Genomic DNA, 22,850 nt, shown 5'->3' on the forward strand with positions numbered 1-22,850 from the left:
GGGAGGAGGGAGAGGGAGAGAAAGAGAGCGCGAGAGAGCATATGTGTATACATGTGCATGTGTATGACATGCACATGCATATTACATGTGTGTTTGTGTGCATGTATGTGCAAGGAGATAAACATAAGTATATGTGTGTGCATGAATGTGCATGCATACATGTGTATGTGTGAACAGGAATGTGTACATATGTGTATATAGTTATGTATGTACTTGTGCACGTGTGTGTGTGTGTGCATGCAGCATAAGGCTCTGTGCACTCACTCTGCCGTACAGCAACCTTGCTCATCACCAGAAGAGAAAGTGCAAGCCCAGACTGCCTTGTACAGCAGCTGCAGGCTGTGGTGTAACAATCCTCATGGCACCACTCGTAAATCTAGTTGTTGGACCAGCCATTGCCAATCTCCAGGGACACAGGAGAGGGTCTGTTTGACTAAAAGCCTTCCACTCTCTCTCCGACTGATGCAGAGATGCAGTACTAAGATGCATTTTCCCCTTTGCCTCTGGTTTGCACAAAGACAGACAAATCCTAAGTCCCACATCTTCAGACAGCAATAACACCCAGACCTTCCTCACTAGATCAAAGACTGTCAATTTGCTAAACAGTGATTCACTATACACTTTTCATTGCTACCTGTATACGAGCATACATGCGCGCGCGCACACACACACACACACCTTAGAGGTGGGCATTCTTTCTACATATAACACACTCTGATGCCACAATGCAATTTTTCCTGGATTTGAAAGTATGTTCATGTATTTCAAAGTTGAAATAAAATGTACACAACAAAGAACATATCATTTAAAAGATTTAAATGTGCTTTTCACTGGCAGTAAACACACTCACTTTGTGAACCCATCACTACTATCCATCCATAGGTTCACTGTTTAAAGTTTAAAGGTCATTGTTTAAAGATCCCACACCTTCACATAAATTCTATGGCTCACTGGAGAGTCAGGACCCTCTATCTGAAAAGGGTCATGGTGGCTCATCTTTCTCAACTGCACTGTGGACAAATCCATGTTTCCTACTGGAATGATTTCTGGTGAGAGACTTCCTCCCAGCCAGGGTCCCTTGCAAGCAGAAAGGAGCAGGTGCAGCTTCAGTGAAGACAGGGGTGGCATAGAGCCTCCTATGTCAGTGGGAGCACGGAGCAGTGGGTCCAGATCAGGAAAGTCCCTCCCAGCTCCTGATGCTCCTCATCTCCCACTTAGGAACTGGGTTGTTTGGAGCAGTCCACGAAGCCCACTGAAACTGTTTCCCTTATCTATACGTTATGCATAGTTTTGGGAATTAGCTATATCGTGCTTGAAATGGCATGTAATTCAATTGCTTCACGCAGATCATATTACATGTTCCATAGTGATCATATGTGTGCTGTTCTTGGTAATTGTCATCACTCAGCATAGCTTTAGCCAGACTCCTTCCAGCATGGAGAACATGAGATCTTTTCCTAATTTTCTTTCATCTCTATTCAGTGTGAGGACAGGTCTGAAGGTCATCGAAGTGAATAACATATGGCATGCATTTATGATGGAGGAGATAGACACAGAGCTAAGAAATACAATTTTGAAAATAAATCTCAGCAATTAACCAGGACATTTCTTCACTCTGTACCCTTACAAAGCCAAAGCTATAGACTTGGGGAAGGCGTTCCTCGCATGTCTATAAACTGGAAATACCTAGTAACTGGGATCTCTAGTCCTAGCATGGTCCTCAGAGGGTGAGCCATGTGTGTTCAGGTGCATCAGTTTGTGAGTGTAGTACATATTGAGGTCAGAGAGCAAGGTCCAGTGTGGTTCCTCAGGGTCCATCCAACTTTTCTGAGCCAGAATTTCCACTAGTCAGGAAATCTTCAGGCAAGTCAATGAGACCCAAGGACCAACCAGAGATGGATGCCCCAACAGTACAGAAGAGCTTTGGGTGACTGTCCAGGTAGCGAGATGTCTCTGTCAACTCTAGACTTTTGGAAGTTGCTTACAATGCACTTCCTGTTTACTTAGGTAATATTATATCCTTCTGGGGTCTTTCATGGAATTGAAGGCTAAATAGCTATAATTATAGTTTTCCTTAGGTATGATAAATGATAAAGTAGGTACAAATATTGTAACTGTAATTCTTGCTTGATAATTGTTTTGTTATATGTAATTTTACTATGCTAAAGTTAAAACCTTCCTTTTTATTTAAACAGAAAGGGGGAAATGGTGCGGGGAGTCTGTTTGTATATGTGTTGCTTTTATTGGTTAATGAATAAATCTGGTTTGGCCAGTGGCTTACAGAAATAAATCTAGGCAGGAAAACTAAACTGAATTCTGGGAGAAAGAAAGCAGAGTCAAAGAGAAGCCATGTAGCCCTGCTAGAGAGACACCAGATGGACCTTTACCCGGAAAGCCACAGCCATATGGTGATACACAGATTAATGGAGATGGGTTAGTTTAAGATATAAGAGCAAGCTAGAAATATGCTTAAGCTATTGGCCAAACAGTATTGCAAATAATATAGTGTCTGTGTGATTATTTCAGGGCTGAGCAGCTGGGAACAAACAAGTGGCCTCATACAACATGTCCCCTCCCCAGCACTGGGACAGTAAGCATGTGCCACCACACCTGGTCTTTGTGACACAGGTTCTGAGGAATAAATTCAGGTCCTAGTGTACTTCAAGGCAAGGGCTATAGTGGCTGAGCTACTTCTGTAGCATATACCTTATGTTTCTGGATGGGGGATCAAACAAACTTGGCTTTCAGCAAAGGAAAGACTGGTTGAGAGACCTCCCTGCCTAGACCGTGACACACCTCCCCAGACCCCCCCCCAGCCCCCCCCCACACTACACCATGACTCTGAGAAGGAACACACAGTGCTCTTCTACCTGGGAAGCCTCTGAACCGTGCATGGGTAGTTGCAGGAGCCCAACTTGGTGTAATAACTTCTCAGGCTCCGGAAGTGGAAAAGTTTGAAGAAGGCAGTAATAATGGCAATGAAAAGAAGGAGGAGGAGGAAGAACAGGAAGGAGGAGGCAGTGCAAAGAGGAAGTGGGAAGGAGGAAATACCACATAAGTCGTATCCTACACGTGGTAAGGAGATTATCCCTAATCCTCACATCGACTTGCCAGAACAGAATTAGCATATTTTGTTCAGAAATGAAAGCCTGAGGATACTGAGACATGAGTAGCCTTGGCCATCAGAGGCCATGGTCGGGTTTGATCACAAGCGAGGCCCTCTTCCTCTCCTCTCAGAGATGGACTTTTGAAAAGGGTCCTCACTAAGATTCCAACTTTCCTTTATAGTCTCTGGAAGCATCTTTCCCAGATTTTCCTGCTTGTTCTGTGAGCCCAAGTCCATCTGCACACACAATGAGCCTCAAATGTGTTTCTTTCACACCAAGCACCAGTTTAAAAGACTCTCAAACCTGAGCAGTCACAAGGGTGTTCATGATTAAAACAAAGCAAAAACAAACCCTGTGGACAGTATTAAACTGAGTCAGTACAGATTTCCATTTTTGCAAACTTCCCTAACATAACTGCCCTGAATCTTCCAGGAGCATTCAGATGCTTTATTCAGAAACTTTCTGTTTATCGAATTGCATCACACATTTAATTAAAAGTGCTATCAGTTTGTGTTCAATGCGCTGAGCATGGGAGCTGAGCTGAGTACCTTGGGGATACAGCATCTGCTACTGGGTACTTGCAAACCAGAGAAGGTCAGTCACGTGACTGGTGCTTTAAATTAGTTTGTTCACAAGTAGTCATATTATTTAAACTCTAAATTACAATGCAAAGGATTTCTTTCTCTGTCTTTAGAAATAGCAGCAAGGGGTTGGGGAAATAGCTTGGTGGGTAAGGTGTCTGTTGCACAAACCTGAGGATGTGAATTTGGATTTCAAGTTTCCATAAATACACCGAGCATGGCAACATATACCTATAACCCTAGAACTGGGGGAGGGAAAGGGGAGTAGAAACAAGGGGGTCCCAGGAGCCTTCTGATCAGCCAGTCTACCCCCAAAAGTGAGCGCCTGGTTTAGTAAGAGGTCTTGTTTCAAAAGCATTATTTGGAGAGTGACTGGGGAAGACAATTGGCATTGACCTCTGACCTCTACATGTTTCCACAGGAGCAAGACAGAAAGCAAAATAAATTATCAACTGATTTCGTGGAAAAGCCTCCCCCTCAGAGCTGTGTCTCCCAGCTGCCTCCTCTAGGAGCTGCATCGTTGATCCTATCATGTAATGGGGTCACTGAACAGCACTTTGTGCCTGGAGACATCAAGGGGCATAAAGCTGTCACAGTTTTCAATAGCTTGACGTAAACTAGACATGCCTAGGAAGAGTAGACTCAGTTGAGGAATTTCTTCCATCAGATTTGTCTGTGGGAATGTCTGTGTGAGGGGCCTTTTCTTAATCAATCAATGTAACAGGGGCCAGCTCACACTCACAGGTGGTAACTGAACATGAACCTAGAAACAACCACTAAGCTGCATCCTCCATGGCCTCTGCTTCAGTTCTTGCCTCCAGCTTCCTGCCTTCAGCTCCTGTCCTGGCTTTCCTTGGTAATGGCCATGTGGCTTTTGGTCAGTGTTTTGCCATGGCAACAGAAAGCTTATTAGGACAAAGGCACATGTACAGTTCCAGCATCTTTGACCTTCTCCAAAAGGGCAAATCCTAGATTTGCAAAGAAGAACCGGCAGGCAGGGAGGGTATATGGTGTGACCGAAAGGAAATGGAGATCTACTTCTGCCTCTAGATGCAATACTTCAGTGGCCTGTGGGTGCCTCTTGCTTCATACGGGGTCTCCAATCTAAACCCTGAGACAAAATGTCAGGTGAAGATGACTTAGTAATGAAAGACTCCGGTGCAAACCAAACATGGAGAAGGGCTGTTAAGGGGGGCAAGGAGCTGGCTAAGGGTCTGCTGATGGTCTAGCAGAGGCAAGTCTGTCCCTGTTGAGTCTGTGCATAGCTCTAAAGAGTCTTCATGCCTCCATTTGTTCATCTGATGAGTGGGAGAGCACCTGGGATTTGTAGTATGACATTAGTGACAGGTGACCTCAGTTCTGCCATTGCTGAAGAGCCTTGCAAAGAGCAGGCAAAAGTGCCGAGGATACAGGTCTGGAGAGGGTCCAGTGGACTCAAGTGAGGCGTACACATGTCTAACATAGCATAATGCATTTGTGTGTTTGATCAACACTGATACCAAACACCCTCTAAGTGCTAGGAATTTCATACAAAGGACTTTTCTACTGGAGCCTGGAAGCGCAGGCATCTAATTCCAATTACTCAAGAAACCAAAGCAAAAGGATTACAAGTTCAAAGTCTGTCTAGACCAGAATGAGTTCACAGTCAGCCTGTAGTGAGACCCTGCCTCGAAGCAGAAAGTCTAAAGAGTGTTGGGGCTGGAGCTCAGTGACAGAGTGCTGGAGCTCAGTGACAGAGTGCTGGGGCTGGAGCTCAGTGACAGAGTGCTGGTGGAGGATGCAGTGGTCCCAGGTCCCCAACTACGGGGGGAAAAAATCAAAGAAAAAAAGACAGACAACTGACCAGCTCTGAGCTTCTCTTTCCTGAGACGCTTTAGTCAGTCAACTTAACCCCTTAAGGTCCTTCACTTCCGGGCACTTCCCTTTCCTCTCCTGTTTACTTGTGCACTGTTTATTTCTTCCTACTAAAATCTCAGGTTTCTCCAGAGCTCTGGCTCAGTCTGTCAAGCTCACCCCAGTAGCCAGAAAAGATCTCTCTGAGGGCTTGATATTTTCTCTCTAACCTGAAATTCAGAGAAGAGCAGCCACGAGAAAATAGGGGTAAAGTGGTCCACAGATGGGACCAGGATGCCAAAAGGCGCTCTGGTGGGAATGAACTTGGAGTGTGTGGGAACAGGGAAGGGAACTTCGGTGAGCAAGATGAAGGGAATATAGGGGAGGAGGTTGGAATGGAAGGGCATCTATTCCAGCTGTGTGGGAGTTTTCCAGCCCTCTGAGAGAGGCCTGACACTCCTAAGTCACCACTGTGAAGGTGACGCCATCTTTGACCTCTCGCTGTCTTTGTTTCTAGGACAGCGCGTGCCCCTTTCTCCAAGAGTGTGTGCATGAGCTCTGAAGGCTTTTCACAGACTGATTTTCTACTCAGCAGTTTGTTGATGAATGCCAAAAGGGTAGACGCAGACTTATGTCAACAAGATGCGACAGGGAGGTTTTATAAAGAGACAAATTATCCTCACACACGAGACAGCAAAGCTCCGCTGCGCTGCAGGCTCAGCACTGCTGACTTTAGCAAGTCAGGATTTGTTTCCTGAGCTAAAATTTCAATAGGAGAATGAACCCACTTTACCTCTCGTCAGCCTCCGTGTGAGGTTCCTAAAACTCAGTCAAACCACACAGCCCTTTCTGGGATCCAGTGCAGGACAGGGAGAGAGGACGGAAAAGAAGGGCACGGAGACAGGATGGGGAGAAAGGAGGAGGAGAGAGGATGGGAAGAGGATTGGGGGGGGGGGGACAGAATGGGAAGGGAGGGTGCTTACAGAGCCCAGCTTACTGGGACAGGATTGTTGAAGAGCGTGTAAGAAGAGACAGTGGAGAGACCCCTGTGCTGATTCTGTGCCACCAGCTAGGCTGACTTGATTGTATAGTAGAGAACAGACAAAATAATTGTTTCTGGGTGGAGCTTAGGGATGAGTTTTTAACTTATGTGGGAATTCGAGGCCTGTCATATAGATAAGACGTGTCAGAGTTCACAGAGGGCGAGAGGTACCAACAGCTCTTCTCCCAGTGTTTGTTTCTTCCTGTTGGGGCAGCATACCCTCCTCAGAGTCAAATTCCCATGGAGACTGAGTTTTAGCCAATGCTGCAGAGCCACGGTGTAAGCATCCTTAAGATCTTATAAACTGAGAAGTGACCACACAGAAGCTGGGATCCAGAATCGGTTACACACCAGGCAGTGGTATTTAAGATGGTGTCTCTGATTTATTTCATAAATACTCAATTTATGGAAGAAATATCCTGCTTTTAGGTTATAGAATAGACAGTTGAGCCCTAAATTTCGAATCACCCCTTTTGAGAACAGTAGTTAGCATGAAACCTCAGCCAGCAAGGAAAAGGGGTCCCTTACCTTCTTGTCACTGAGGCCTGTCACTTGGTCCACAAACTCCTCCTGGATCATGAAGGCAGCCAAGTTGGCTGTGTAACTGGCCAGAAAAATGACAGCAAAGAAGGCCCACACTGACACCATGATCTTGCTGGTTGTTCCTTTAGGATTCTGGACCGGTACAGAGTTGTTGAAGACCAGGCCCCAGAGGAGCCATATAGCTTTTCCAATTGTAAAAGAAGGCCCGTGGGGAGCTGCAGAGACAGAAAACATAGTTGCAGCATTTTTACAGAGTGCACGTGTGTGTGTGAATGTGTGCACATGTGCATGACGTGTGTGTGTGTGTGTGTGTGTGTGAGTGTGTACAGTGGCACTCACCAGTAGCACTGGAGGGATGGAAGAGAGAAGCCTGGCACTATTATGATTCTCCATTGTCCCCAGAAGCTTACTGTAGTCAACTTCTTTTTGGCTTTAAGATAATTAGCATTTTCCTCACATTTCCATCTAACTGGATTTTTTACCACATTTCTTAAAAAGAAAATAGTTATGCAAAATGGGTCTTCCGTGAAAAGTGGTGTTAGGACATGTTTTTAAATTTGGATTTGGTTTCCATTTGGGGAAACCAAACTCCTTAAAAAATGTAAAGGAGAACTTGAAAGGGAGAAAATTGGGGATATGCTTTTATGAAATTCTCAAATAATTAAAATACGTAAAGTAAATGTAAAGGAAACCTGCAGAAGCATGTATGGGGGTGGGGTGGGGATTGCTTCACTGCTGGGTATCCCTAGGATCATTCAATCATCTGGCAAGAGCATGCTGGGGTTCAAACACAGCTGCCCCTGGAAGTTGCTTCTGTTCAGATTCCCAAGGGAAGTGTGCACAATATACGAATCAGACTCCTTCCGGATGGAGGCTTTCAGGAACATACACTAAAGCCCAATTCTCCCAGTGTTTCAGAAGGGGAACGTTTCACTGCATGTCGCAGAGACTGGGCTGACATCACATCCTTTGTCGTCTGAATCCTCTCTGCAGTGTGTTCTTTTTCGGTTTCTTAAGTGTTCCTAGTGAGAGGCTTAACTAGGAGGCAGAACAATGTGGAAATTTATTGGGAGGGGGCATACGAGGAATGTAAACCACCCAAGTGAGGGTTTTCCAGACTTCATACTGCACCAGAAAAAAAAAATCAATTTATGCCCTCGGCCTGAGAGAGAAAAATGCCTTCTTTAAGAAGAAGGTTAATTTTTATGTCATTTAAGTAAATGAAGATGTGACAAAATGATCTACCAAGACCTCAGCCGGCAATGCTAGTAGAGTGGGCAATAAATAAAGCAGGAGAAGAGGGTTCTGCTGGACGGGAGGGAAGAAGCTCTGGGCAGGGACCTAAGAGAAGAATCTTTCTCCGCTGGACAATGGACTTGCTCCCACAGCCACAGTGCCCACTGTGCAATGCATGAAGGAGAATGTGGCTAACCCTATAATTCTCGATTTCACTCTCCCCGGACTCTCTTTGCCTAATTTTATGATTTTCTGGATTTATTTCCAAGAGGTCAGGAACTCTTGAATCAATCTACTAACTTCATCAGCTACTTAATTACAGAAGGGCTGACCAGCAGTGACAGCCATTAAGGAGTCACACACAGGAGGCTGAGAGGGGGATCCTGGGAACACTTTGGGGGATTCCTGATCCATGAATAATGTTACTGCACCATGTGACTTAACCCATAAAGTGTAGTGAAATGTAACATGTCACAGAGAAACAAGGAGCTCTCACTTCCTGAGCTGTCACACGCACAGGAGCAGGGCCCTCATGAGGAGCAAGCACAGAAAAGGCAAGGGTGTACGCTGGATCATTTAGTATTCTTTTTTTTCTTTAAATTTTTTTTTATTTATTAAAGATTTCTGACTCTTCCCCACCACCGCCTCCCATTTCCCTCCTCCTCCCCCAATCAAGTCCCCCTCCCTTGTTAGCCCAAAAAGCAATCAAGTTTCCCTGCCCTGTGGGAAGTCCAAGGACCACCCACCTCCATCCAGGTCTAGTAAGGTGAGCATCCATAGCTTTCTTTTTTTTTTTTTTTTGAAGCCATTGATTCTTTATTTTAAAATTTCAATTTGCTAGCATATAAAATAAAAGGTATTATTATGGAATTTTCACACACTTCTCCTCCTCCACTGCCCCCCTTCTGCCCCCTTATGATTTCTTTTTTTTAATTTATTTATTTATTTATTAAAGATTTCTGTCTCTTCCCCACCGCCGCCTCCCCTTTTGATAAGCTTCCAGTGCGTACTTTGGCCAAGGGACAAACCACTGAAGAAAATGTTCTTCAAATCATTTTTATTCTTCTCAATGTATCACCAGTATATCCCCCTGTCTCCACCTTCATAGCCTTTATACTAGTCCCAGCTACCCAAATTGTTTTGCTTTATTATCTCTGAAATTTCATAGATGTATACAACATATTTTGATCACACCCATCACTTACTCCCCACCTCAAACTGCCCTGGGGAATCCCCCATCACATCTCTCTCACAACTTCAGGTCTTCCATCTTTATTGTTTGTGTATGTGTTTCTACTGCAGGAGTGGAACTCAGGGTCCTGCACACACCAGCCCTTCTGAAAGGTCTGTTGCAATTTCCCCAGACTAGTCTAGAACCTGCTTTGTTACCAGGATGGCCTTTGTAACCTCCACCACAGCCACTATGATAGCTGCAATGACAGGGCTGCGCCACTAGGCTCCCTTTCATTTTCTATTTCTTCCCACTTGTCAGGCCTGGTTCCAGCTCCACACTTTCCTGTTGGCAGCTGAGGCTGCTGTTAATTGAAGGCTCTTTTTTTCTCATAGCCAGGCTCTTCCTTTAGCTCTCAGCTGTGCATCGCTGGTTCTGAATCCCTTCCTGTCTGAGCGTCCTAGCTAAAGCAGTGCCCCCACCTCACCAATGACTCGTCTTGCACGTTACTATTTGAGATGCCTAATTAATGCCTAATTAACTAATTAATGGCTGATTAATGTCGTTACCTCTTGTCTCCCCACTTAAGTCCTAAAACCCAAGAGAGTCAGGAAGCCACCATCTGATTCACCTTGTCTCCTGCACCCACATGGGGCTTGGCACACAGAATATACTCAGGAAATGCCCACGCGTAGAATGTGTGAGCCCTCCACTGCAGACTCTGCTCGTGGAAGTCCTGTTTCCCCTTCGTGTGATCACCAGCGGAGTCAGCTCACTGTCACTGTGTTGAAAGTTCCTTCCTTCTTCAGCCCTTCCTTAAACACACCTTTATCTATGCAAGGCCCTTTGGAGCTGGGGAGATGGCTAATACAGTATTCAGTGTTCTTCAGTAGCCGCAAAGGAGAAGGGCTTTAAAGAAATAATAAATTCCCATGACCTCTCAACTGTTTCGAATGTAAATCTTTCAAGTTATACGTGTATGTGTTGAATTAAAAGACATCTTTTTCTGGAGGGACATTTGAGACATCAAGTTCTTTTTATTTTTCTTTTCTTTTTCTTTTTGTGGCGAGAGTACCAAAGTTGGCAGCATTTCACATGCTGGGGAAGTACTGTAGGCCTGAGCTCGATTCCTGGTCCCAAGGTTTCCTGTTCTCTGCAATATAAGGTCACTCTGGGGGGAAGGGAGTCGATGCTAACATCTTTCTGATAACATCCACTTACGGAGGTGCTGTGCATTAAAAGAAATCTACTCAAAATGGTGTGATGTGTTTACAAGCCTCTTAGTGAGTTATACAAAAATTATCTTTAAATTCCACTTTCCATCTACCAATTCTTTTTTTTATCAAGCACAGTACAATATGATAAGACACCATCAAGGGGAAAATTTAACTCTGAGGAAATACACCACTTTATAGTTACATTGATTGTCAAACGATGCAAATAAAACTCACTAGTTTGAAGAATGTTCTTAAAGCAGAATCTATCAGGTCATTTTATTTGCATAGATTGAAATTGAGATTTGTTGTGATTTTAATATTTCTTTTGATCTACATTTTAAAAATAAATTGCCAAAATTCCCTCAACTCTGTTTTCTCAACAAATTGAATATCAATATTTTTTACCTAACCATTCTTGACTTCAAATTATAAGATTAAAATATTTCATGCTCAAATGCTATTTTCAGTTCAAGTAAAGAGATCATACATGTCACATCAATGTGCCAACTCTATTCCTATGAAGATTCGCCACAGCAATGCAGCAATGTGGGGGAAAGTGCTCTACAACTAAAACTCTCTGTTTCTGTATGTGCGTGCGTGCATGTGTGAGTGTGCGTGTTGTGCATTTATGTGCACAAGGGTGCATTCACTTGAGAGAGCTCATGTGCACGCACATGTAGAAGCCTGAGCTCAAAGCTGAGCATCTTCCCTCTATAGCTTTACACCTTATTTTAGAGACAGGGTCTCATTGAATCTAGAGCTCACCAACTGACTAAAATTCTGGCGAGCAAGGCCCCGGAATTTGCCTGTTTCTGCTCCATTACCTCCATTGCTGTGTTATGGATGCTCACCATAGCATCTGGTCTTTAGATGCGTGCTGGGTTAGGAACTTAGGTCCTCATGCTTGCACAGCATGTATGCACCTTACATCCCGAGCCACCCTCCTAGCTCTGAAATAGCATTCACTTTGCATCAGATATATGAAGACTTCCTTACCTTTCCCTTTGGCTAAGTTTCTGTTGTATCCAACAGGACTGAAGTATTCAAAAACAAAGACAGCAATGGCAGAGACAATGAGCAGCATCACAAACATCATCACCCAGACAGAGGCGCTGAAGGGTTCTATTGGGAAAGAAATAGGGACAAATGCATATCAGTCAGTTCTTCCCCACCTCCAGCTGGAAGCCCACTCACCCACACATCAAATCTGATCATTCCAAAGAAGCCAGTCATTTTCATTCATATGTGAAATCATTCTTTCTAACGACTTGAGAAACTTCATAAGGCTGCACATGAGATGATAAAAATAGAGAAGAGAATGTGGCATTATAAAAACCAGGTCAAGGGTAATATAAGGAAAAAGAATAATAAGAAGTGAAAGAATATATTAGACTGCAAACAGATAGGCCACAGGGCCCCCACATGATCATAGAACCATCCAGAACACCAGAGCTGAGGAGAAACAAGCCAGACCCAGATTAGTAGTATATGGAGTCACAAATGTGTGGTTTAAATTTTTATTTTCATTTGAATTTTTATATACTGGTGGTGAGGATCTGTGGGAAACTTCAGAAGTAAATGGATAATTATAACCTGTCATAAAGGATTATAAATTCATAGCATTGGCAAGAATATTAGAAGGTCACAATTTGCCACCCTCTGCTGCAGATGGATAAGATCTCTGTGGCCTACAAGTCTTACTGAGGTGGGTGATGGGCTTCAAAAGTCATTTGGAGCTATTACTTTCACGGAATAAGTCAATAAGACATCATTGAGAGAAGAGGTGATGATGGCTTAGTTTGGTAAACAGTTGCTTCCCTTATAAGACATCTTAATAGTTCACTATACATATAATAGGCAGGTATCTTAGAAGTGTGGGGGATACAAAGTTCTAACTCTCTTATAACATTCTAGAAAGGTCAGAGATCCTGTATATAAATGAACACGTCCACTTAACCGGATTTAGAATATGAACATTAGCTGATTATAGCTGTGTTATCATGTATGACATAGATGGGTTAGAAAATTCAGCAAAAAAAATCTTAGTGGACACACCTCCAACTGATTGAATCATATGGAGGATATCACCCCAGATGCAGATGAACTGAAAGCCTTTTCCCAGAAGAAAACACTTGAGGAAAGCGAAGTGAGTGCGACAAAGCCACTGGGTGGCAAATGCTTTACTATTTTTACAAGTTTTATGAGGTTGTTGATTAGTCAGGAATAGAGTCTATGGATCCCCGACACAAGCTGGTTCCAGAGAGGTGATCTCCATGTAAGTCAGGAATAGAGTCTGTGGGTCCCTGACACAGGCAGGTTCCAGGGAGGTGATCATAATGTACAGCAAGGAAGTGATATGTCCAAACCTTAATGGAGTTGGATAATTCAGAACCTGGAGCCAATGAATTGGAATTCTATTTCAACAGTGACTATGTTAAAGGGCAGCAGGTGACAGTAGAACTTCCTAGCCTAACACAAAAATGAGCGTAAGGAATCGAGGCGGCAGCTGAAATTTATCTTAGCTGATTTCAGCTAGAATAATAAATACCATTATGTTCCTGGAATCACTGCAACCTGGTAATGAGGTGCATCCAAAAGGAAGATAAGTAGATGGATAATTAGGAAATCAAAAAAGTATTTAATCATCAAGAATAAAGATATTAAAGTAATTCTGCGAGTAGGGTGTACTAATGGCAAGGCGTGTCTTGCTGGCAGACATGATGAGCGCATGAGCTTTCCTGACGAAAGCCTTCAGCACTCTTAATTGCTGTCTCCATGCACCACATGGCGGATGGGGCGACAGATTCCACAATTAGAGCCAGAAATGATGAGTGATGTTCTGTCCCCGGTGCTGAAAAAGCAGCTTCACTTAATAAAATCACACTTACTAATTAGCTCCCATTTCTCTGTAGGACCTGATAACATCGTTAAAAGTATGGGGAAATCACTACAGCATTTTGCTCGTGTGTCAGGACTTTTAAATCTGCAGCAGATTTTGTTTGGCAGAATACATTCTAGTCACAAACATACTAGCCAGAAAAGTGATCCCAGTCACTGATCCAGATGTTTCCTCACTTGAAGGTGACATCATTAGTCTCTCGCTTGTGATCATGAGGAAGCAAAGGCTCTGCTTCAAGAGTATGATTTTAAATTTTATTGAGTTTTTATTTTGTGTATAGCACTTGTATGTTGTGTGTGTGTGTGTGTGTGTGCGCGCGCGCGCCTCATGCATGCACACACACTTGCTTGCCATGGAACAATTGTGGAAGCTATCAGACAACTTGGAGAAATCAATTCTTTCTTTCCATCCTGTGGGTCCCTGTGACCAAACTCAGTGGTTAGGCTTGGTGGTGAATACCTTCACCCACTGAGCCATCCTATTGACCCAGTATTCTGGTTTTAATAGATGAAGTACATGTTTGTATCCTGCTATTTGCAGACCACACGAGAGAGAGAGAGAGAGAGAGAGAGAGAGAGAGAGAGAGAGAGAGAGAGAGAGAGAGGAGAGAGCACTATGAAAAAGAATATAAGTGAACCAGCCCATAGCATCCGAGGCGTGACCCAGAAATATCTTAAATTGCTGCAAGTTATATCCTCCAGTGGTTTCAAACAGATTCAACGTTTAGCTATGAAGGAACTTCCGTGTGGGAGACTCCAAGTTAGCATTTCTGTAGATCAAAGAATCTAACCTGCTCAGCAAGCTCTTAGAGTTAACTGGATAGCAGTATTACAAGAGATGCCATCGCTGTCCTTGAAGAGCTGCTGGTTATGGTTTTACACAAAAGCTCGACAGCGTTACCTGACCGACATTTCCCGAGTGAGTTAATGGAGTTTATAGAGGAGAGAGAACAGGAAATAACGAAGACCGGCACAATCAGATTTTGAGTGTTTAGGCTCTCTGCATGGCTGCGCCCATGAATGGAAACATGGAGCTTAGCTCGGCTGATTATGCCTTTCAAAACCTGCACATCATGTCTGTAAATAAGGGGTGCACAGCCAGTCAGAGAGGAATGTAATCTGGAGACCAGGAGAAGTGTGAAGCCTACGGCATAAAAACAGCTTCCTCCTCACACAACTCATTTTACTTTTAAAGAGACAGTATGAGGAAGGAGTGTTAAATTGGGCAAAAGAGTTGACTTCCTATGTGTCTGACTCTACAGACATAGGTAAGATTTAAAAAAAAGAAATCTACCCAAATTGGGTTGAGGCCAGATTCAACATCAGCGACCCATTTTTATAAGACAAGGCACTTGGTATTCTTTGTCTCTGATTGCGCTGGAAAAAAAGTTCTCTCTGGTACAGGGACATGGAGCATTTTGTGAAAAAGACTCATTTCTTTCTACATTACTGCATGGATTCAGTCCTCTCCCAGTCTTTCCCTAACCCCCAGGGCAGCTGCATTGTGCTCAACAGTCTGGTGGGCAGGGCAGGAAAAGAAGCTGAAGAAGCTGAGCGGATGCCTATCTCACACCGACAAAGACTCCGCATTACTGGCAGGAGGAGTCAGTTGCATTTTTCTGGTGTAATGAGGCTCCCTCAAGATATGGATCTCAGGATCTGTACCAAACAAAGGGACAAAGGGAAGAACATAGCAAGATATGTCTTTCTCCAGCTTGTTATTAGACCAACACAGGTTGTAAAAATTGAAATAACAACTACATAACTTTTTAAACGCAGTGAGTGGCAAGGATTTCAACAGCTTAACTGGATTATCAGAAACGAAAATGGCCATTCCCTACGCTGCTTTGAAAAGACAGTCTCCAAAAATCCTGTTAGTCAACTCTGCTCAAGGCACAGTGGTTAGGAAGCGCTACTGACTGCTGATGTGGCATAAATGAAGATAAGGGGGCAAAACTATTGGTTTGCAGTTGGCACCCACAAGTCAGTTTGAGTCTGTAATTCAAGCACTTATTGATTTATCTCCATATCTATTTATTCAGTGTGGGTGTGTTTGTGCCTGGGTGTGTGTCTATGTGCACCAATATATGCAGTGCCCATGAAGGTCAGAAGAGGGCATCAGCTTCTCTGTAACTGAAATTACAGGCCATTGCAGGCTGCCATGTGGGTGCTGGGAACTGAACTCAGATCTTCTGCAAGAGCAACTAAGTGCTCTTAGCCACTGAGCCATTTCTCAAGCCCTTGTGATTTTCTCTAATGATGTTCTCCTGTCTCTGGAAAAGTATAACAAACTTAGTTGACCTTAATAAAAACCATTTTCCCTCACTCTTTGAGCTTTTCTCCTGAGATAAACATCTTGTCTTTACCTTCCCAAATATGGACAAACTCATTTATATGTGAATACCAAGGAAAAGTTAATAACTTCCAGAAAATAATTTATAATGACCACACAGTCACTTTAAAGAAGAAATGAATTGTGCTTGGCTGTGTGCCACAGAGTTGCTGTGACTCCCAGCGGGACACACAGTTCTGTGTTCAGGGGAGTGACAATAGGAAGAGCAGCTCTACCTTGATTACCTTTCATGTAAACACATTTACGAAATTGTTGTTGAGAGGAAAGTTGAAAGCATTTCTTATTTTACAAATTATATGGCAAGGATAGCCACACTCTAAAAAGAGCGCATTACTCCTCTGTCAGTGTGTAGTCCTCAGATTATTTATGTTTATTATAGCTCTAGAATAAATCATTGGGCAGTCCCATTACTTCCATGGATGAGTGATTAGTGGACTGGAAAGTGTGTATGTGTGGAGGGTGAATAAAGGTCTATAGCTTATTTAAATTAACTGCAGGCCCACAGGCTAATTTATTTTTTAATGTTTTCATGGTTTTAGCAATATATTAATTTTCACCCTACATAATCAAGACCAGTATCTAAATATGTGATGGTATTTATCAGCAGAAGTGCCCAAGTTAAAGATAAATGAAAAGTATGAGCTGAGGGGATAGGGTGGCCATTAGTTGGAAGAGCTCAAATGTTAACATTCTCTGGAAAGTTCCACCTGAGGCCTGGGGAACAAATCGGGTCCTCATGCTTACACAGCAAGCTTTTTAACAACTGAGGTAATTACCCAAACCAGGATAAAGGCTGCATCTTTTTTTTTTCCAGAGAAGCAATCATTACTATAAAATTCACATACCAAGGAAAGCAGAAGGGGAGACGGTGCCATTGCTCCTGGAGACCATGACACTGATTCCTGTTTCCACGAAGGGTACCGAGAAGTCCACCACTTCAGAACGTTCCTCATTGATGGTGAGTGAGCCCACGGCCATGACTGCTCGTTGGTAGACCACCTGGACGGAAGAAAGAGCATCGCCTTCACCCTCTCTCCCCAGCACCACCGGCCCCCAAGCCCTCTGTTGGGATGAGAACCTGGAGGTAGCAAAGATGACTTACTTCACCTATCATCCCGTTCCACACGTTGTTAACCTTTTTTCCGTGCTTCCCATTGGTCACCAGGTAGAGGTCATAGGTGAACTTCACAGTCCTGGACAGCTTCTTCAGGATGTCGATGCAGAACCCCTTGCAACACTTCTTCACATTCATCCCTTCATTGGTCGAGTTGCTGCCAAGACAACCCAGGATCACAGAGAGTTACTCTTGAAAGGTTGCGCTCTTGGCTACATATACATTTGTATTTTTGGATGAGAGGATATTTTCGGAAGCTCATTAAGGGGAAATGAGTTCTAAAAGCAAAAGTTGAAAGTCTTCTTTAGTCTTCGTGTGTGTGTGTGTGTGTGTGTGTGTGTGTGTGTGTGTGTGTTAGTGGACATGTATGCAGTGGTCAGAGGAGAATACCACATGTCTTCTATCCCTCTCCACTTTGCTCTCTTGAGACAAGATCTCTCACTGAATCTAGGGAACTTGCCATTTTGGCTAAACTGGCTGGCCAACAATCTCTCAGGGTATGTTTCTTCCCATCCCTTGTGCAATGCTGGTGTTACAGGAACATGCAGCCGTTGCCCACCCAGCTTTTGACATGAGTGCTGAGCACCCAAACTCAGGTCTTTGGGCATTCATGTCCTGCACTTTTATCCACTAAGCTACCGCCTGGACTTTTTGTTTTGTGATACAGGGTTCCATGTCGCCCAGGCTGGCTTCAGACTCCTTATGGAGCTGAGGATGATTTTGAGCTTCTGATTCTCATGTCTCCACCTCTTATGTGCCAAAAATACAAATCATTGCATACCAGGCAAGCCCTCTATAAGCAGAGCTACATCTGCAGGCCCCAAACTGCTGAATTATAATAGCTGACGTTTATTGAGCAGTGCTGATTGACTAAGTACCCTGATAAGGGTTGGTAAACTGTGGGTTTCACCTCCAAGACATTTCTCTGAATTTGGTATAGCTCACACCTATTACCAGAGGAGAGTTACCAACACTTACTTTGGAAGAGTTTTGAACATGTAAAACCTCTTTAGACCAGAGTATTGTTATCTGTTCTAAACTGATTTTAGAAAAATAAATGTATTGGAAAATGGATCAGAGAACTTGAAAGGCTTTAGGACAGTTGGGTTTTTCTGCATCTTTACGGGAGAAATGGAAGCTCCTAAGAAGGCATCTTAGTGTCAGGGCCCCTGAGCGTCCTCCTGTTCTGGAGCTGTGGATTTTATCTCTCGGCAGAGCTGCCAGTCCAGTATTATGCCAGTCTTTCTGTGCAAATGCATGCCAGGAAGTACAAAGATGATGTCTCTGAAAGACAACACCTTAGGGCAGGAAAATGTTCTGGAAGACACAGCAGGGTCTGGGGAGGTGGTTTAGTGTATAAACACTTCCTGCACAAATATAAGAATCAGAGTTCAGATCCTGGAACCCACACAAAAACCAGATTGTAAACTGGTTATATAGGCTAGGAATAGCTGGTAAATTCTGGGTTCAGTAAGAGACCTTCCATCATTAAACAAAGTAGAGAGCAATTAGGAAATACCTCTGATGTCAGCTTCAGTCCTCGACAAGTATACATACACACATACATAGATATATGTGTCCACACAGTTGAACATACACCCCCCCAAACACCACATACATAGGCAAAAAATATTCTTATGGCATTGCCATATTGAAGGTAACATTGTAACCTCCCATGGCTCTGCTTACTCCTCTTTACAGTCACCTGCCTTGACTCATTTAACAGGTCAGGTTCTAGAGACACCAGACAAATCTTTCACAACCAAAGGAAGCGCCGTGGTCTTTGAAAACAAGCAGGAAATTGTTCCCAGCTAGCCTTACCAGAAGATCAAGGTTTTTTTTTTTTTTCCTTTGGCACTACACTCAATTAATTCTACCTTGCACCAATGGGCTTCCTATTAGCTCAGTTCTTCAGGTGAATCCCACAATCGTGAAATACCTGCTCTATCAGAAAACTCCACTTTTCATACATTTTCACAGTGAATTGTTAACTAAGCATCAGAATAGTGCTTATGGAAATTCAAGATCAAAATAGGAAAAGGCTTCCATGCCTTATGAAAAAGTAGGGTACCAAGAAATACAAACATAAGCATAGCTACGCAAAATCAAACCTCTCAAAATGCCATCCAGAAAAGCAATGAAAGAGGAAGGGTAGTTTTTTTGACAGGAGGGATATTTTTTTCTTTCCCATGCTTTTGAAATATTCCCCCACATTTTCTAGTGAGTGTGCATTCTGCATCTAATTAGATACACATGCCAATATGTGTATAGATATACACATACAAACATATGTCAGGCCTCATAGATGTCTAGCCGAGTCTGCGTGCAGGGATGTGGGCATGTTTGACAGAGTAACTGGTAGTGGCAGTGGGTTGCAAGCTCCATCTTTTTTCCTTATTTCAAGTCCATGTGTGTCCTCACTTGACTTGGTGTTTTAACCTTTACACCTGATCCTATTCCAACCTTCTACTCAATCATCTAACTTTCTTTGGCCAGATGTGTCATGGTGACTTCCCTAGCTTAGCCTCCAACCTTAGTGATCTTCCTGACCTTCCCCCTCATCTTGGCCTCACATCTGCATACATTCACTCACATACAATGACTGCTGGGATCAATGTTACAAAATGATAGGAAGTGACTACCTGCTTCTCCCCTACCAAATACTCAGAACAGAGCGTTTAATTTATAGTGGGCTGAGAAACAACAGAAACACAGCCTAGGTACACTCAATCAATCGCAGGTCCAGTTACCATTTTCCTTTCTGTATATGTAGCTCTGACATGTGTGCCCTGATGAGATTCTCTTTCTTCCTCATGGCAACTGTACCACACACAGATACCTCTTCCTCTAGCTAAGATTCCTGGTATGTGTTGGACAAAAGTTACAGATGCTCCATATTTTAGAGTCAGGGTCATGGGTATCTTCTGGCCTTGCTGAAAGTCTCAGCCTGCTTTTGAGCTAGTGACATCCCTTGACCACAAGGTTTATTTCTAGATATAGATGGCTGCAGTGAATGTTCACCCCATAGGCCTCCTCTGTGTAAGCAACTAGGTCCTAAAGACACAGCATGAAAGAGACAGGCAAGGTTATGAATTAAATTCATTATGCTGAAGGCACCTGACGACTGCAAGGGTCTGATGGCTTCATCCTAGCCTTGTGAGTGACGGGTGTAGCTTAACCACAGAAAAACCTAGAAGTGATCCGCAGGCTTCTTCGACTCTCCACCACCACTCGAAGCAAAGATGATTCATAGACACAAATAAAAGAGAAGAGAGCCAATAAGATGTGTGGTTCACTGGCTTTGCGATTCTCCTGGGTGGCCAGTGGAGGAAAGCAGTGCAAATCAGCGCTGTGTGCAGAGCCTGGGCTTGCTATTACAGGCCAGGGAATCAGGTGATATCCCTGGCTCCCGAGGAGAGGCCATCATTTTACAGGATGGCCAGGGACACGTGCAATTTGAGTGTGAAGTCTCTCACAGGCACATATGTTAGAAGATTTAGTCACTAACAGGTGACTGCTGTTTGGTATGGTTGTGGAACTTTTGGAAGGTGAGGCCTCACTGAAAAGTGGGTTGTTGGAGGAGGCTCTTGAGGCTTATGGTCCTGCCTCAATATTGTTCACTCTCTGCTTCTTGGTCTGATGTATATGGAGACATCCCTGACAGTCTCTGACCACCATGGATGAGGCCACACCCACCGTCATGCCTTCCCTGCTGTATTAGTTAACTTTCTAGTTGCTGTGACAAAATACCTACAGACACAAGGAAAAAGAGGAGGTTATCCGGGCTTACAGTTTGAGGGTACAGCACATCGTAGACAGCAAGGTATGGACGTGAGAATGTAAGGCAGCTGCTTAACTGCATCTAGAGTCAAGAAGGATGAAGAGAGAGACAGAGAGGAAAGAGAGACAGAGACAGACAGCAACACAGAGACAGAGAGACTCAGGGTAGAGTGTTGGCCCTCAGCTTGCTTTCTCCTTGGCATTCAGTACAGGACATCAGGCCAGAGAATGGTGCCTTCTACATTTAGGATGGACCTTCCCATCTCACTAAACCCAGTATATAAGCTTCCTTACAGACGTGCCCTGAAGAACATCTCCTAGGTGACAACAGGTCCTATCAAATAACAGTATTAACCATCACATTGCCATAATGGACTGGAATTCCTAACACTGTGAGCCAAAACAGACCTTCTTTGAATCTTGATGACTAAGACAGATGGTTACGTGAAAATGGGTGTAGAGCATTTTTAGTATAAAAAAATTATTGGTGCTATAAATCTAATCAACCACCCATGACTGGTGAGGCTGTGGAACCCTGAGGAGAACCTAGTGCTTCCTCTTCCCTAAACCAGGATAATTCTACCTATATTCTGAACATTCTCCTGTATAGTCACAGATAAGTGGAAGCTTTACCCCTCATCAAAGATGATTTGATGATGTTACATCATCAAAGATGTAGCAGACAGAGTCCATTACAGAAGACACAACTAGTCAAGATACAGAGAACAACTGACCATGGGTTCCCAGCCCCAAAATGCTACATCTACAACACAACCAACAACGCAACCAATACAACCCCTCCACTTAAGGAACACTGCAAGAGAGGAGGCAAAAAGTTCTTAAGAGCCAGAGGACCAGAACATTTGCTTCAAGCTAGTGTCTTCTAATAACATGTGTGTGTATTTATATACACAGAGAGATCTATAATACTTTAATATGTAATATATAAAATAACTTCTCTTGAGGAAAAGACCTGGTCAGTCATCCTCATCAACTTAGACCCTGAAACCCAATATGGACAAGTTCAACAGAGCTGCCATATACAGGCTGCCCATGCCTGCTTCAGCACTGCCAAGTCATAGATTTCATATAAAATAATTTTAAATATTAATATATATGTAAATTGATTCTCCCTTCCCTTCAATGATTTGACAGGTGCAGAGTTTATTGGTAGCATGACCATCTATGCTAGTAGATCAAGGCAAATAAGTTTTCCGATTTTCTCTCCATGCCATCAACACTTTGCAGAGCCAATGGAAACTCATGTCTCAGATTCTGGAGAACCCACTGTTTCAGAGACGAGATGTGAGCCACAAATGTGCTCCCCCTGTCTGGTTGGAATCTTCCTGTAGCCCTGCACAGAACCTTTTATTCTGGAAAAGCAGCTGCTCTCATCTGTGTGAATGCTGGCATTAGAGGATCCTGGTATATCTACTGCTCTAAGTTAAATCCAACACACACAGCCACAGCAAGTCCCTCTCGTTTCCACATGGAAAAGGAGAAGTTGAAAGCTACTACCTCCCTGCAAGAACTCAAACTACAAACTTGAATATATTAAGCTGTTTAATCTTCAATAGAAAAGTCAATTCTTTTAAAGAGACTAATTTGTTTGGGTTCATGTTTTTCTATAGAAATGACATGAAACTTTAATCTACTTGGTTTTGCCTCCAAAACTACTGACTATAGTATATATAATATAATATAATATAATATAATATAATATAATATAATTCATATCATAAGCTCATGTACCCCAGGCTGGTCTCAAATTCATTATATACTCAAGCATAAAACTGAACTTCTGACCTCCATATTCCTTTTCTGGAGTGCTAAAATTAAAGGCTTGCACCACTGTACCCAGTCAAGTAGTTCTAGGAATTGACCCCAGGGCCTCATGCACACTAGGGAAGCATTCTATCATGGATATAGGTTATAGGCTCCCAGTCAGCTGACTGACTTTACACTCTAACTCCTC

General features: G+C 43.3%; 1 protein-coding gene across 2 annotated transcripts in view; it reads right to left on the bottom strand.

The window, feature by feature from the left end:
* Positions 1-22,850, bottom strand: part of Grin2a (glutamate ionotropic receptor NMDA type subunit 2A) — a 411,054-nt gene that overhangs the window by 74,256 nt on the left and 313,948 nt on the right. For both annotated transcript variants that reach the window (XM_050137104.1, XM_050137109.1), the window contains exons 5-8: positions 17,084-17,252; positions 16,827-16,980; positions 11,727-11,852; positions 7,092-7,321 (exon numbers count right to left, since the gene is read on the bottom strand). In XM_050137104.1, coding sequence (XP_049993061.1) covers positions 7,092-7,321; positions 11,727-11,852; positions 16,827-16,980; positions 17,084-17,252 — 679 coding nt within the window. The remainder of the gene's footprint in view (positions 1-7,091; positions 7,322-11,726; positions 11,853-16,826; positions 16,981-17,083; positions 17,253-22,850) is intronic.

Source organism: Alexandromys fortis, unplaced genomic scaffold (assembly GCF_014885135.2).
Source record: "Alexandromys fortis isolate MF-2015 unplaced genomic scaffold, M_Fortis_MF-2015_v1.1 scaffold_29, whole genome shotgun sequence".
In the NCBI taxonomy this organism is placed as follows: domain Eukaryota; kingdom Metazoa; phylum Chordata; class Mammalia; order Rodentia; family Cricetidae; genus Alexandromys; species Alexandromys fortis.